The following is a 16,026-nucleotide window of genomic DNA, read 5'->3' as shown; positions in this document are numbered from 1 at the left end:
TATACACACACATTTCTAAGTTACTGTAGCATTATAAATTAAAAGACTGTTAAAACTTAAAGATGAGAATTGCCGAAAATTAAACTCTTCTCCAAAACACAAGTCTATATTACTTACTGAAGGCCCACTTTTAATTAGACTGAAAGGAGACACACCAAGAAAGCCTTTCCACTTCAGATGCCATTTTTCTTCCTTTTCAACAGTAGACTGTCTTATTGAAGTGATATGCTCTTTTACTTTATGCCTATGATATAATAAGAAATACTTATTTGAAGGACAAATAAAAATAATGCACAATTTAAGACAATAGTACTAGGCCAGAGAAGGATATAAAACAAAGATTAACCATTAAACTATACACAATTTAACAAGTGACTCTTCAGAACTTAAAAAAATATACTTTTCTCCTCTTAAAACAAGAAAAGCAATCATATATCTATTACTACACTTAAAAACCAGTATGTCTTAACTTACTCACCAAAGTTGAAGAATTATATACAATTTCTGCTGAGAAAACCACCCTACCCATCCATAGTAAAATAACAAAGGAGCGTTCTATGTACCTCATATGCTTCATATCTGATAATCTTTCCCTCTGAAATCTGGTTTCTTTTTCAAGGCAGTGGAGGTCTACTGTCAATTTTGCTTGGCCAGCTTTACAATGTTCATATTTCATTTCTTTCAAGACTTCATTTAACAACTGAATAACTGTTAAGAGGTTCAATTTTCCAGCCTCATAAACATTTCTTATCTGCAACTAAAGATTCAGAAGGGGGGGGGGGGTAAAAAAGCAAAGATTGGTATATTCCTATGGTAAAAACTTACATATTGATGTTTTTTACTATTATATAACATTACCTTAAGAAAGAGTGGGGAGGATCAATAATCACCCAAACATAAAACTATATAAATAATTTCAATCCTATAAAAAACTGTCAAAGAAGAGCTGGAGAGATGGCTTAGCAATTAAGAGCACTGACTGTTCTTCCAAAGGTCCTGAGTTCAATTCCCAGCAAAAACATGGTGGCTCACAACCATCTGTAATGGGATCTGATGCCTTCTTCTGGTGTGACTGAAGAGGGCAACAGTGTATTTACACACATCAAATTTAAAAATAAATAAAAATGAAATAAAAAAACTGTCAAAGACTCCCACATCACTCTTATATCATGCATAAGGGTAAAAATCTAGCAAAAAAGAAAATACAAATAGATGGAATGAAAAATAAAGAGGGGCTGGAGAGATGTTTGGCAGTTAGTTAAGAGCACTTAGTGCTTCTGCAGGACTTGTGTTCAGTTCCGAAATCTTACAACTGTCTCCTACCAGATACAGCCCTCTTCTGGCTGGCATCTACGAATACCAGCTGCTCGCGCGCACGCACACACACACACACACACACACACAGGCAAGCATTCATATAAAAGTAAATCAATCTTTTCTTAATAGCCTAAATATAAAGAGCAGATTTGAAAATAAAGAAAAACAATCAACTTTTTTCTTTGAGACAGGTTCTTACTATGTAGCCCAGCTGAACTAGAACTCACTATGTCAATCAAGCTGGCTCTGCATTCACAGAGATCTGTCTGTCTCTACCAAGTGACAAATTTATTTTTTAACAAAAGTTGCAAATGTCATCCATCCTAATACAAGCAAACAAACCAAACTAAATAAATAAAAAGCTCCAGGAGGCTGATTAGAGTACTCAATCCTTACAAAGTGTTTGCCATCCAAGCATGAGGCCCCATTACTTACAGAAAAACTGAGTATGGTGACAAGTACTTGTAATCATAGCACTGGCAAAGCAGACACAGGAAGATTCTTAGATTTTTTTTTTCCTACCCTAATTAGCAAGCCCCAGGTTCAGTGAGAGACCCTCTCAAAAAAACACACCTTTGAGCCCAGCACTCAGAAAACAGACAGGCACATCACTGTGAGTTCAAGGCCAGCCTGGTTTACATAGTGACTTCTATGCCTGTCAGAGCTACAGAGCTACACAGGGAGACGGTATCTCAAACAAAACAAAAAATATTAATAGTGATTTTCTCTAAAGACATCATCACTTCTTGCCTTATCTGTATTCTCATACATAATTAATATCTTTTCTGATACCTGCCTATACCCTATAGGAATCTGAATTCATATGTTGACTGCTATATACTATGAATTTGATGTACATATATTGTATCTTAAAGTGAAATCTCTTCACAAAATATTTTATCTATGTACCTTCTGTACACTACAGTCAATACCTGATATGTGGTAGGTACTAAATAAACTGTATATACTAAGGAAAAAGCAAGTAAGCCATACAATTTAATGTTCCAAATGAAGATAGAAACATGTGTATGGTAGATGGTGCTTTGGTTGAAAAAGAAAGGCTAGAAAGAACAGTTTAGTAACACTGTATAGGGATCAGATGTTATGGTGCATGTCTTTAGTCTTAGCACTCAGGAGGCAGAGGCAGGTGGATCTCTGAGTTCAAAGACCAACCTGGTCTATGATGGTAGTTCCAGGCTGGTCAGAAACATACAATGAGACTCTGTTTGAAAAATAAAATAAATAAAATTATTGATAGGAAGCTGTTAAAGCCATGGCACTTGGGGAACAAAGGCAAGCAGATCTCTGTGAGTTTGAAGCCAGCCTAGTCTACAAAGCCAGTTCCAAGTTCCAGCACAGCCAGGGCTACATAGAGACCAGACCCTGTCTCAAAACAACAACAACAAAAAAACCAAAACCATGGAAAACTTCCTCTCTCACTAAGAATTTAGATGATGCAGAGAGGGATGAGAAGAAAAACCTTAAGACCAGCACTGTGCAAACCCACAAGGAAAACTGAGGTACTGCCATCATAGAGCTAAAGGAGGTAAAGCACTCACGAGGAACGCTTAAGAGTATCAGATGAAAGAAAAGACAGAAAGGGTGAGGGAAGCGATTTGAGAGTAATCTCCCCCATGGCTTGTTTTCCAAAGTAAACTACTGAGGAGCAGAAACCTTCCGAAGACTTGTAAAGTAACTCAGCAAGATCTGTGAATGAAGAGTGCCCCAGTCACATTCTGCTTAAAGGTAAGGAAGGAAAAGCCAGAGCATACAAGCTTTATAAAAGGCCCTCTAGAAGCCAAGTGTGGTGGGACATCCCTTTATCCCGAAACTCAGAAGGCAGACGCAGGCCTAGTCTATAAATACAGTTCTAGACCTGCCAAGGCTACACAGCTGATCTAGTCATAAGGAAAAAAAAAAAAAAAAAAAACAAGACACACAATGAGAGCTAGACTTGATGGAGTCTACAATCTCAGCACTGAGGAAGCTGAGGCAGGGGGAAATTCATAAACAACTAACACAAAGAGTTGAAATGGCTCAGTGGATAAACACAATTGTCACCAAGCCTGGCAAACTGAGTTCTGCCCCAGGACACACATGAAGAAGAGAACAGACTCCGATAATTTGTCCTCTGACCTTCAAATACACACCATGGCATGAGTATACTAACACATGTACACACACCAATAAAATGTAAAGAATCACACAGTACAAATGGATACAAACACACACACCTCTGACAGTTCCTCTATGAAGACTTCACTATAGATTAATGAGGAACACAAATGCTTGAAGCAATGGGAAATCTCTAAGATGACAGACAATGTAAAAAGCAGTGACACTGTTTTAACATGTTTCCTTTACAGCAAAACTTACCTGACATATCTGCTCCTCAAGTCTGTCACGTAAGAGCCTTGGAATATTAACAGCAACACTAGCTCCATCCAAAGCATACTGGTCGGCAAAACTAAAGAGTGAACTGACAACTTCTCTCTCCTTTTCCAAAACCGTGAGTGTCTCATTCACTGAAGTCCACAAAGACCGAACCTTTGAAAACAAAGTACAAAATCCACATGTAACATTTGTCTATAATAAGAAAATTTTGGCATAAATATTTTTCACACCTAATAACGAATGAAATGTAGCTGATGAGAAAATTAAGTAACTGCATCACTAAGTAACCTTGGCTGGCAAAGAACTGGCTTACATAGCACTAATCTCCAACTCCTAACATCAGCCTGCCTCTGCCTCTCAAGAGTGCTAAGATTAAAGGCTTGTGTCATCACAGCTTAGCTAAAGAATTTCTTAGGGAAAATGCAGCTTATATAATTTCCAAACAAACTTTGAAATCTTTAAACTATTGTCCAAAAATTGTGTTACCTATGGAAAAATGAAGAAAACAAATGCCAGAGGAAAAGGGAGGAGGGAGGGAAGAGGGGGAGGGGAGGGGAGGGGAGGGGAGGGGAGGGGAGGGGAGGGGGAGGGGAGAAAACAAGATGAAATAAACAAGCAAGATTCAGTCAGAAAAAAAACTAAGAGCAAGTGAGAAACAGTCACATCCTTTTCAAAACAAAGGTAAAGTGAGCATAAACACTATGGACTTAGTTTCCCTTGAAAGCAATGGAGTAGTTTTTTAAAATAGTATTTTTTCTATTTTATTTCTTTTAATCATTTTATTATTACTGTTTTGAATGTTTTGTCTTCGTGTATGCCTATACACCAGATTCGCCAACTGCCAGCTAAGACATCAGGTCTCTGGGACAGAAGTTGCACATGGTTATGAGGAGCTAAGTGGGTATGAGGAACCAAACCTAGGTCCTCCAGAAAAGCAGCCCATGGTCTGACCCACTGAGCCACCTCTCCTGCTCGTTCCTATTTTTTTATATAACATTTTGCCCTCATGCTACAGATTCATTACAGAGAAAAACTTAGAAAAACACAGACAACCAAACCTTTCCATCAATGCTCTATGGTTAGCATTTTGTCATCTCCCATGTGTGGCTATGTATATACATAATCCATATTTCTAAACAAAACTAAAATTACTACATCCGTTCGTTGCTGCTGTGCCTCGCTTGGAATTACACTGTCAGGATTCTGAAATATACTGATCTAGAAAAATGATAACATTGATACCCTACAGAGCCATTCACAAGAAACAGATCCCCTGCTATGAAAAGAAAAAAAAAGTGCCTCACCTTTTGAATCTTCTCTTGTATATTACTCTTGTCATCATAGGGCTCCATTCTAATCAAAAAAATTTAAATGATTGAATTATTCATAAAAATTTCACATGGTAATTTTACATCTAAGAAACCAATTGGTCTGCAAACTACAAAAAGACATTTCAGTTAAAAAATAGTAATTGCTCAGCTGTCAACTAGTGTGACAGTACAAGCCTTTAATCTGGGTGCTCAGTAGGCAGAGGCAGGCAGAGCTTATCAGGTCAATGTTAACATCAGCTATGGAAAGTGCCAAACCACCTAGGGCTACAAACATAGTGAGATCTGTTTCAAAAACAAAGAACTCAAACAACGCAATAATTTTTAGAACTATATTAAAAGTGAGGGAGAAAATGTTCCAGTCCTAGCATCCACTTAGTAAGGACATATCATTCTACTTCACTTTAGTAGTCTCATCACTTGTACAACTCAGAACCTAAACTAAAGTAAGGTACACTCCAGCTCTGAAAGTCACTTGCCTTTTCATTTGGTTCTGTAGAGCCATGCATTCTGATCTTGCATTTCGTACTTGCTTAACAGACAGACTGTAACAAACAACAGAAAAGAGCATTCCCATTACAATTAGCTGGTATGCCCCACTTGTTTCTTCTCTTTTCTTATCTTTATCTTATCTTTATCTTTTAACAGTAAAAATTCAAGGGACTTGAAGCAAGATGCTTCAGAGAGGTAAAGCACTTGCCTCTAAGCCTGACCACCTGAGTTCAATACCCAGACTGTACAACAGATGAAAAACTTTGAAAAGTTGTCCTGACTTCCACTGACACAATATGAAACATACACATACAATACCTGTCTATTTTTACACGTAAAAGTAAAAACACAAACAATTTCTTGATAGTCTTGCCTGTCTCATTTCATGTTGTGACAACAGTACACACAGGGAAAAAAAATTCATAAGATATGTTGAGTAGGTAAACAGACATATAAAATACTATGAACTGGATCGTGCCACATGCTTGTAATAGTTAAGAAGTAGAAGCAAGAGGAACACATGTTCAAAGCTAATGTACATGGCAAGGCCCAGGTCAGCCAGGACTTCACAGTGAGACCCTCTCAATTAACCAAAAATAAATAATATAGATAGATACATAGATAAGATACATAGATAGATACATATGTACACACACACACACAGTTGAAGCTGGCTTTGCTACTTTGTGGGTTCCTCATTTTCCCACCATTTATCCCTCCAGTTTTATCCTCTATCACTAGAGAGAAGATAAAGAATGAGAGAGTGGGGAGGGAGGGAGGAAGTAGGGGAGGGAGGGAGGAAGTAGGGGAGGGAGAGGGAGAGGGAGAGGGAGAGGGAGAGGGAGAGGGAGAGGGAGAGGGAGAGGGAGAGGGAGAGGGAGAGGGAGAGGGAGAGGGAGAGGGAGAGGGAGAGGGAGAGAGAGGGAGAGAATGACCAACAATCAACAACTCCACCATTTCAGGGGCCCTATTGTCTATATACCCATAATTCCAAACATCACACAACCGCAGAAACTATCTGCAGCTGGCAGAACCACACCTCTGCTAGGGCACAAGGCAAATCATAGTCAACTACTTCAGACAGTCCAAAGTATCCCCATATTCTCACACCTGAGATTAAAATGAAAACAAATTCTTACAATATTTCTGATTTTTAAAGAAACCAAAATTCCAGAATTCTTACTACATGCAGTAGTCTACTATAAAATGACTTAAAATATGGAATACTTGTTAGAAGGTATAAAATATCTACTAAAAATATGAAATAAACATTAAATACAAAATTAGTAAACATTAGTTACAAAATGAATATCCAGACCAAAAGATTTCAAAATAGAATGAGGACAATTAGAATCCAAAACTACAACTCCAGGGCTAAAGTGATGGCTAAACACTGAAGAGCACTTGCTGCCCCTCAAGGTCTCTGGTTCAATTCCCAACACCCATGTGGCTCACAACTGTCTGTAACTCCACTTCCAAGAGAATCAACACCCTCTTCTGGCCTCTGTGGCCATCCGGTACATGTGATATACAGACATTATGTTCAAACAAAGCATCCATAAACATAAAATAAAAATAATCTGAAAAATTATACAGTTAAAATGCAGTATTAATAGCCAAGATTTTGAAGTACACATAGATTATTTCTGGACATATTTATATTGGTGATATTTACTCAAAAAGGAAATAATTTTCTAACTTTAAAATATTACTTACTGTGCATTTTCCTGGTATTTTTGGATAACATAATGTTCTCTTTGCAAAATCTGTAAAAATCTGTTACGTGCTACATGGCATCTGGCAAGGCACTTGTGCATATCTTGTGGCTTTGCATTAAACGTTTCTGCAAAATGTAGAGAATCTATACAAAAGGCAAGACCACAGAAAACATCACCATGAGCTTGTCTTTCCAGTAAGACAGACAGGAGAAATGAAAACCAAATAAAATGTCATTTTTTTTCAAGCAACTCTTCACTTTGTTAGTGATGACCAATGATGACGAATTCATACAATCATATCTGAGGTCAGGTTTTTATCTACATCTTATTGTAAACACACATCAACAATAAGGATAGGCTATTCTCTCAGCCTGTCCCCACACCACACTTAAAACAACTTATCCACATCCCAGCATGCTGCACAGAAACCTCCACAATGTCTAACTACTTAAAGAAAATCCACCGAATTCACGAGTCTCCTAAACACTGAAATCTCAGCTCTGTGCTAGGTAAATAAATTAGGGTATCTGTTGGGTATAATAAAAAGCAGTTCTATGAAAGTTCTATGAGCTGATACCCAACGATCCAAAACCAGGGCTATAATCTCATTTATGAGTTTTGTTCATTTTTTTTGTTTGTTTGGTGTGGGTAGTGTTTGAGACAGTCTAACTATGAGTCCAAGCTAACCCGAAATTTACACTATATAGCCCAGGCTGACCTCAAACTAGCAATCTTCCTGACTCAGCCTCCCAAATGTTAGAATTAAAGTATACATCACAACACCAGACATAATCTCCTATGAAGAGATCCATGAAAAGGGCCTAAACTCACTATGCAACAAAGTTGGCTCTCAACTTGAGGTCAGCCTGCCTCAGCCTTCTAGGGCTTAAATTATAGGTCTGTATAACCACTTCTGAATCTACATATCAATTCCAGGCCAGCTAGAGCTACCAGAGGCTGGGGAGATATCTCTATACCACCTACCTGCCCTAAACTTTAGTTGTTAACTCCCCTGAACACCCGCCTGTAGGATCAGCCTGTGTGGCTCACATGGCTGGGCAACTTTTCTCCAGTAGAAGCCTGATAAGCTCTGTCCCCCTTCCTTGCACCTGTCTCTTCTTTTTCTTGTAGGGATCTGGAAGTCCCTATTCCTTCCACCAAGCAATTAGCCCATAGCCTCTTAACTGAAAGATCAAGAACCAATTGGGGAACAGGACCTTAGCATCAGAACCACCACTGCACCAGTAACCAAACTAATTTCTAACAATATTCACCATGTTGAATTAGAGGTATAATTTGTCTCTGTGGCTGTTTTTAAACAAGCAAAGTAAAAATAAGTTTCTACAATTTTTTTAAGGCATGTTCCCACTAGGTAGTCTAAGGTTTGCCTGAAACTTGTTATACAGCACAGGTTAGCTTAAACTTCTATTCATCCCACCTCAGCCTCCAGGTGCCACCATGCTTGAACCTTCTCTATTTCTGAAGTGTAAAAATAAAACAAGGAAGCAGTAAAGCCTAAAATACCCATTTGACCTTCCTATGAAAAATGTACTCCAAACTCTGCATCAGAACATAATAAAGTAACACAAATATTAAAAAACTCATTGTGAAGTTTCCAGCCACAGATGAGTACAATATTAACCATATGCTTTTTCAGGCAAATGAATGGCTTAACTCATTTTGATCTTGATTTTAAAATTATGAACAATATAATTTAAGAATAAAAACAAAGTATAAGTAAATTTACCGGTAGACTTTGTTTTAATATATTTGATTGCAACATATCTTGCAAAATGATACATCAGATGAATTATCTTAGGACCACCAGGAGACATAAACAATGTGCCAACAACTTGAGGAAAACTACTCCCACATTCAGCCTAGGAAAGAAGATAGGAGATGAGTCAATCAACAGTACCTTTCACAGTTTTTTGGGTGGGGGGGTTCGAGACAGGGTTTCTCTGTTTAGCCCTGGCTGTCCTGGAGCTCACTCTGTAGACCAGGCTGGCCTCGAACTCAGAAATCCGCCTGCCTCTGCCTCCCAAGTGCTGGGATTAAAGGTGTGCGCCACCACCGCACGCACGGCACCTTTCATAGTTTTAATCACTTATTTTTAATTTCAATATTTATTTGTGCAGGTGTTTTGTATGTATGCCTGTATACAGATGCACACACTCATAGCTATGGCCAGAAGAAGGCATCAGATCCCCAAGAACTCAAGTTTACTGGAACTGGAGTTTGTGAGCTGCTGCTATGGTTATGTGAGTGCTGGGAATCAAGCCTGGGTCCTCTGGAAGAGTAAACCACTGTAAACCACTAAGCCATCCACCTTGCCAGCCACAAGTCAGTTCCCCACTCTAGGACACTACACCATCATCCCTTCATAGCAGTGGCTTGGAAAAATCAGATTTCCATAGAGGAATGGAAAATGATAGAAAACAAAGTTTCAGCTAGTTACTACCTCTAGCCCACTCCTCCCTAAGAAAGTTGGGTAGAGTGTTAAGAGTTATAATCCCAGCACTAGGGAGAGAAAGAAAATCATTAAGGGCTGTGAATGGTGGCTTTTAAGCTGAGCACTCAGGCAGAGACCAGTAGAAAGATCTGTAGGAGCTCAAGACCAGCCTGATTACATATCAACTCCAGGCCAGCTAGAGCTACACTTTGGAGGCTAGGGAGATACCTCAGTAGATGAAGTACTTATCACATAAGCATGAGGACGAGTTAAAATTCCCAGAATCCAAAGAGAAGTCGGACGGGCATAGCATCTGCCTATAAACCCAGCACAATGGAAAACAGAAACATTGTTTTCTGATGGCAACCTGGTTAGCTAGACAGGCAGTAACAGGCAGGCTCTAGGTTCAGACAGAGAACCAGCTTTGGACAGGCATGGTGGCCCACACCTTTAATCCAAGCATCTGTGAGCCAATGGCACACAAATCTTGAGTCCCAGAGCCTACTGTAGGACAGCCAGGGCTACACAGAAAAATCCTGTTTCAAAAAACCAAAAGAAGGGCTAGAGAAATGGCTCAGTGGTTTATGGCACTAACTGCTCTTCCAGAGGTCCTGAGTTCAATTGCCAGCAACCACTTGACTTACAACATGGGATCTGATGCCCTTTTCTGATGTGTCTGAAGACAGCTATAGTGTATTCATATAAATAGATTTAAAAAAAAGAAAAGTAAAATCAAGTTAGACATCCAAAATCAACCATGGGCCTAGACACATTAATTAATTACAGATTAATGTAGTTTAGTAGTTAGCTGTTCTTGGTTTGGTTAGATGGTTTTACTAGGGTGATGGAACACGAGGCTTACACACTCTAGGCAAATATTCTACCACTGAACTATATACATCCTCAGCCTTAAGGGATATTTTTGTTTGTTGTTGTGTTTATTTTTGTAAGACAATCTCACTGTCACCCTGGCTGGCCTAGAACTCACTACAAAGACCAGGTTAGCCTTAAATCTCAATACATCCTCCTGCCTCTCTCTGCCTCTCAAGCCCTAGGATTACAGGCAGGCTTGGGTCTCTTCAAGTCTGCATCTTCTATTTTACAAAGGAAATACTTACAGAAATCTCTTTTAACCATTCACAGCAAATTTTCCGGAATTCTGTGTCACGTTTTTGGTCAAATGGAGGCCAACAATCTCTTGAAAAGATAAGAACAGCAGACTAATGAACACTTCAGTCTTAGTGTGGATTTTATTGCTGTAAAGAGACACCATGACCAAGGCAACTCATATAAAGGAATACATTTAGTTGGTGCTGGCTTACAGTTTCAGGGTTTATTCCATTATCATGGGGGAAGCATGGCAGCGTGAAGGCAGACATGGGGTCTAGAGGATCCAAAAGTTCTACATCTTCATCTGCAGGCAGAAGAGGACTGTGCCTGTGGCATCACTTATAGCTTGAGCATCTAATACCTCAAACTCCCCCTCCAGTGACACACTTCCTCTAACAAGGCCACACCTCCTCCAGTAAGGCCATATCTCCTAACATTGACACTCCCTATGGCCAAGCATTGACACATGAATCTATGAAGGGCATTCCTATTCAAACCACACCTCCCAAAATACAAACTTAGCAAAATTTAAAAAACATCAAATTTGTTCTGCACAGTAGAAACATTAAAGCAAAACAAATTAAACTAGTATTCCCAGACTCCGCTAAAGACCTCAACCTATGAGAAAACAGTTCTTTTTCTTAGGTCAGCATTTGTAAGCAGGAGTTCAGTTTATTACAAATAATTATATATTATAGAAATTTGCCAAAAAAAATAAGGCAGTCTTGAGCACTAGCAGGGGGAGGGGGAGCTAAGGGCATGTGAAACTCTATGAGCTCAAAATCTACATAGAGAACCAGGCCAGCAAGAGCCAGTAAGACCATAACCGTGGGAAAAAAGGAGGGGGGGATACTTTACAATTTACCTATTACTCCCACAGTAATTTTTTTAATCCACTTATTTACTGAGGTACACTTAAAGAATCAAGCTTTGAGCCCAATATGATAGTGCATGCCTTTAATCCCTCAAGAAAGGAGTTAGAGGCAGGAGTATCTCTGGGAGTTCCAGGCCAACCAGGGCTACATAGAGAGAACCTATCACTCAAAAAAAAAAAAAAAAAAATGTTGTCTGTATGTTAGAATACATTGGGTAAATTCAATCCCTATGGTTGGAAAAAAACAATAATACGGGCTAAAGAGACGGCTCAGTGGTTAAGAGCACTGGCTGCTCTTCCAGAGATGCTGAGTTCAGTTCTCGGCAACCACATGGTGGCTCACAACCATCTGTAATGGGATCCCATGACCTCTTCTGGTGTGTCTAAAGACAGCTACTGTGTGCTCATACATCATACATACATACATACATACATACATAAATCTTTTAAAAAGTTCTAAAAAAATACATTTACAGAAAACAGGACTAAAGGCTAGAATATAAACAGTTATGTTCTCCACTTAGTGGGTTTAGGAAAGATGCTTGCTTCTGCCTTCACATTATCTAAAACACAGAATGAGCCATGATGTTTTTAATCAGGAAAAAAAGACCAGAAAAACCTGAAACCCCTGTGGTGTTTTGAATAACAATGTCCCCATAGGCCCATATTTGAATGTTTAGTCAACAGGGAGTGAAACTTTTTGATAGGATTAGAAGGATTTAGCCAAGTATTTTACATGTCTTTAATCCCAGCACCAGGGAAGCAGAGGCAGAAAAGGGTGTTGTACTCCCTGGATCTAGAGTTACATACAGGTGGTTTTAAACCAACATGTTGGTGTAGAAAATCAAACCCACGTCCTCTGGAAGAACAGCCAGTGATCTTAATCATAGCCATTCCTCTAGCGCCCTTCCCCCCCCAAATAAAAACTTTATAGAGAAAAAATAAATATGTATCAATACATTAATTTTTAGACCTAATTAAGACCATGAAGTTAATGTGGTGGCACATACCTTTAATCCCAGCACTACAGGCAGAGGTAGATGTTAGAGACCAGCCTGGTCTACATATACTGAGCTACTCAGACATAGTAAGACCCTGCCCCAATCCTCAGATCAGAAGAAGATCATAAAGAATAGCAGGTCAAATTTTAAAGAACAAAATCTACAATATTTATGAAATATACAATTTTTTAAAATAAGCACACAAACTCACAGCCAAACCCACACCCAGCTATATAAAGCTTAAGCACTCCAATTTTTAAGGGGACATCTACTCTAACAAGTTAATGGCAGGCCAGTTGTAGTATGCACCTTTGATCCCAGCACTCCAGGCGGAGGCATGTGGATCGCTGAGTTCAAAGCCAGCCTAGTCTACAGAGTGAGTTCCAGGATAGCCAGCCAGTGCTACACAGAGAAACTCTGTCTTGAAAAACAAAAAACAAAAAAACAAAAACAAACATACAAACAAAAAAAGAGGCTATTTCAAATCTGAGAATGATTAAAAGAAGAAAATGAAATAATTTTTTCTTACCTGAAAACTTCTTTGGCAAGAGACTTATCCAGTGTTTTAAACAAAAAATAAGAAACTATACGAAAGGCATCACGGTTCAGTTTGTCAAACATGTTCCTAGTGGTTTAGAATGAAAAAGCAAAGATAAATGATTAATGAAGCTATTCAGCATCAAAAACTGTCTCGATATTGCACTAAAGCTCTACAGCATCAGAACTGCGTACGTATTCACTCATATTGGTATTTTTCATTCTCAAGAGGTCAAGACAAATTTTTCTCATTCAGGTACATTTTATGAGCAACTAAAAAGTATACAAGGGGGAGGGACTTGTCAGTGGGGGAGGGTACGGCAACAGAGATGGAAGGTGAGTAAATAATGAAGGAAAAAAAGACAAGCAAACAAGCTTTTATTTTCTGATTGTGAAAACAGAGATCCAAATAAAAAACTAGCCTTTGCTTTATTGCTATAAACATTAAACAGAAAGAGACGAAAACCTAACTAGCAGAGTATGCACCCTCTGATGGGAATTACTAAGTAGTCGTAGTAACAAAAGCTAAAATTTTTTGAGAACTTGATTATTTGTTGGGTAACTTTTAGACCTTTTACAGATAGCAATTTATCCCAAATTCTTCTTTAAGTGCTGTACTATTTTCTTAAGATGTATTTTAATAATCTGATTGTCTTTAATATACATAAACTTCACTCTAGAAGCTAGAAAAATTGCCTCCTACCCAAAATATCCCAAGTCAGGTGTGCATTCAACAAGTGTTTAATGAACACATATACCACCTCCAACTCTCTTTTCCTTCTCACTGCCAATTTATAGGTATGGATAACTATGTAGGTCTCCTTTTCTTCCAGTCCACTCCCTAACAAAACTGATAAGGCTTTCAAAATGCAGTGTTTGAGACAAACACCATGGACTGAAACAATTTATAAGAACAGAAGTTAACAAATGCCCATATAAACTATAAACTCATAGAATCACAAACAAAAAGTTTGCCACAGAAGTGAACAGAATTTGTTGTTTTTAAGTAAACACGATAAGTTATACTTAAGTTTGATTTGATAACTGGTTTGTGGTTACTACTATTATCATATGTGTAGAAGTCTGTTCTAGGTGGCTCAGCAGGTAAAGGTGCTTGCCACTAAGCCTTACTTCCTGAGTTCCATCCCTGGGATACCCACATGGTAGCAGAGAAGAATTGACTGCACACAAATATATTCTGAGAAATCAAGAAATAGATGAGAACTTCCCTCCCAGAAATGCATGCCTGAAGATCTGAGTTCTATCCAAAACGCAGTTAAATCATCTAACTAAACATTGCCCTTTGACCTCCACACACTTGCTGTGGCTTGCACTTGCGAAACACACAGACAATAAATGAAACAAAAACTAAGAAATAGATGAATAACTGGGAGTGGTGGTACATCTACATACCTAACACTTGGAGGTGGAGGCAGGAGGATTAGGAGTTTAAGATCATCCCTGGCCGCATAGGCATTTGAGACCAGCCTGAGATATTAAGACCTTTTCTCAAAAAAAAGGGGGTGGGAGGGACGAAAGGAGGGGAAAACGAATGTCTAGTGCATTAACACAGTCACTAGAACTGTAAATTACATTGACAAAAAAACAGCCAGGCATAATGGCACACTCCTGCAATCCCAGCACTCTGGAAGCCAAGGCAAGGGGATAAGCACAAGCACAAGGCCAGCTGGGTGGAGTAAGCCCAGAACTCCGGAAGCCAAGGCCAGTTGAGTGGAGTAAGACACTATCTCAAGAAACAAAAGAAGCTGAGCAGGCAGTGTCTCATGCCTTTAGTCCCAGTACCTAGGAAACAAGGGGCAAATGGATCTCTTGTGAATCTGAGGCCAGCCTGGTCTCCATGGTGAGTTCCAGGACAGCCGGAGAGCTAAATAGTGAGACCCTGTCTTGGAAAAAAACAAAAATTGAAAAAAAAAAAAAAAGAAAACAATTAAATAGATGAGGGCAACAGATGACTGATGTATTCCCCAGGTTATTCTTGTCCTTGGTGAGGAACATAAACTGTCTCCAGCCCTGTTTCTGGGTTTTGCTGCTGGCGACTGAGCACCGAGGACCGCGCCACCGCCCGGGTCTCCTTACTCTCCAAGGTGCACGTGCGGCATCATCTTCCCGCCGACCGTGATGCTGGAACTCCGATCCAAACCCAGCGCCTGCAGGTACATCCAGAGATGCTGCTTCTCGAAAGCGGAGTCCCGGGACGAGCTCATGTTTTTCCAAAGGCACCAGCGACTGTGACGGAAGAAAACGAAGGCACCGAAACCGTGTGGACCCTGAGACCCCTCCTACAAGCATCCCGGGGCGACAGCAACCCCTCTGCTGCAGCCGCCAGCTGCCTCCTCTCCGAAAGCCATCCCAGCACAAAGGACGAACGCGCCCAGAAAAACAAGCCAGTGACTGCAGCGCTACACACAAACCAAGACTCCCGCGCTTGCGGAAGAACACTGCGCCGGCGCCAGTACGCTGACGCCGCCGGACTTCCGGGATTGGTCATTCTAAGTGGACTCTATCTCCCACCATGCAATGCGGACCTGTCTCCCGATACGTGAAGTCCCTCAGAGAAACTATAAGACCCACAAAGCATTGCGTAACCAGTAACCTTCCGCAAGGTCCGTTAACCGGGTGTTTTCTGGTGCCCTCCGGGCCTAGGTTCCGGATAATTTGAGTTTTAGGTTTCTGTTACTCAGGATGTGATCGCTGTTCAATAAAAGCTACACTGTAGCCCCTTATAGTGAGTAATGCAGGTGTATGGTCCTGAATAAATCATCTTTTCCTTTGTTATAAGACA

At 39.7% G+C, this 16,026-nt stretch overlaps 1 protein-coding gene across 2 annotated transcripts in view; it reads right to left on the bottom strand.

The window, feature by feature from the left end:
• Positions 1-15,712, bottom strand: part of Haus6 (HAUS augmin like complex subunit 6) — a 33,158-nt gene extending 17,446 nt beyond the window's left edge. Inside the window, exons 1-10 of one of the 2 annotated variants that reach the window (XM_034503059.2) lie at positions 15,321-15,712; positions 13,216-13,311; positions 10,820-10,898; positions 8,997-9,129; positions 7,248-7,392; positions 5,519-5,584; positions 5,016-5,064; positions 3,694-3,864; positions 564-757; positions 118-244 (exon numbers count right to left, since the gene is read on the bottom strand). In XM_034503059.2, coding sequence (XP_034358950.1) covers positions 118-244; positions 564-757; positions 3,694-3,864; positions 5,016-5,064; positions 5,519-5,584; positions 7,248-7,392; positions 8,997-9,129; positions 10,820-10,898; positions 13,216-13,311; positions 15,321-15,448 — 1,188 coding nt within the window. In that variant the 5' untranslated portion in view covers positions 15,449-15,712. Of the gene's footprint in view, positions 1-117; positions 245-563; positions 758-3,693; positions 3,865-5,015; positions 5,065-5,518; positions 5,585-7,247; positions 7,393-8,996; positions 9,130-10,819; positions 10,899-13,215; positions 13,312-14,636; positions 14,773-15,320 lie in introns of those variants that run through there. The other variant, XM_076934695.1, reaches the window with a different exon arrangement.
• Between the last annotated feature and the right edge of the window lie 314 nt (positions 15,713-16,026).

This window comes from Arvicanthis niloticus, chromosome 5 (genome assembly GCF_011762505.2).
Source record: "Arvicanthis niloticus isolate mArvNil1 chromosome 5, mArvNil1.pat.X, whole genome shotgun sequence".
Classification (NCBI taxonomy): domain Eukaryota; kingdom Metazoa; phylum Chordata; class Mammalia; order Rodentia; family Muridae; genus Arvicanthis; species Arvicanthis niloticus.
This window is presented reverse-complemented; position numbering and strand designations above follow the sequence as displayed.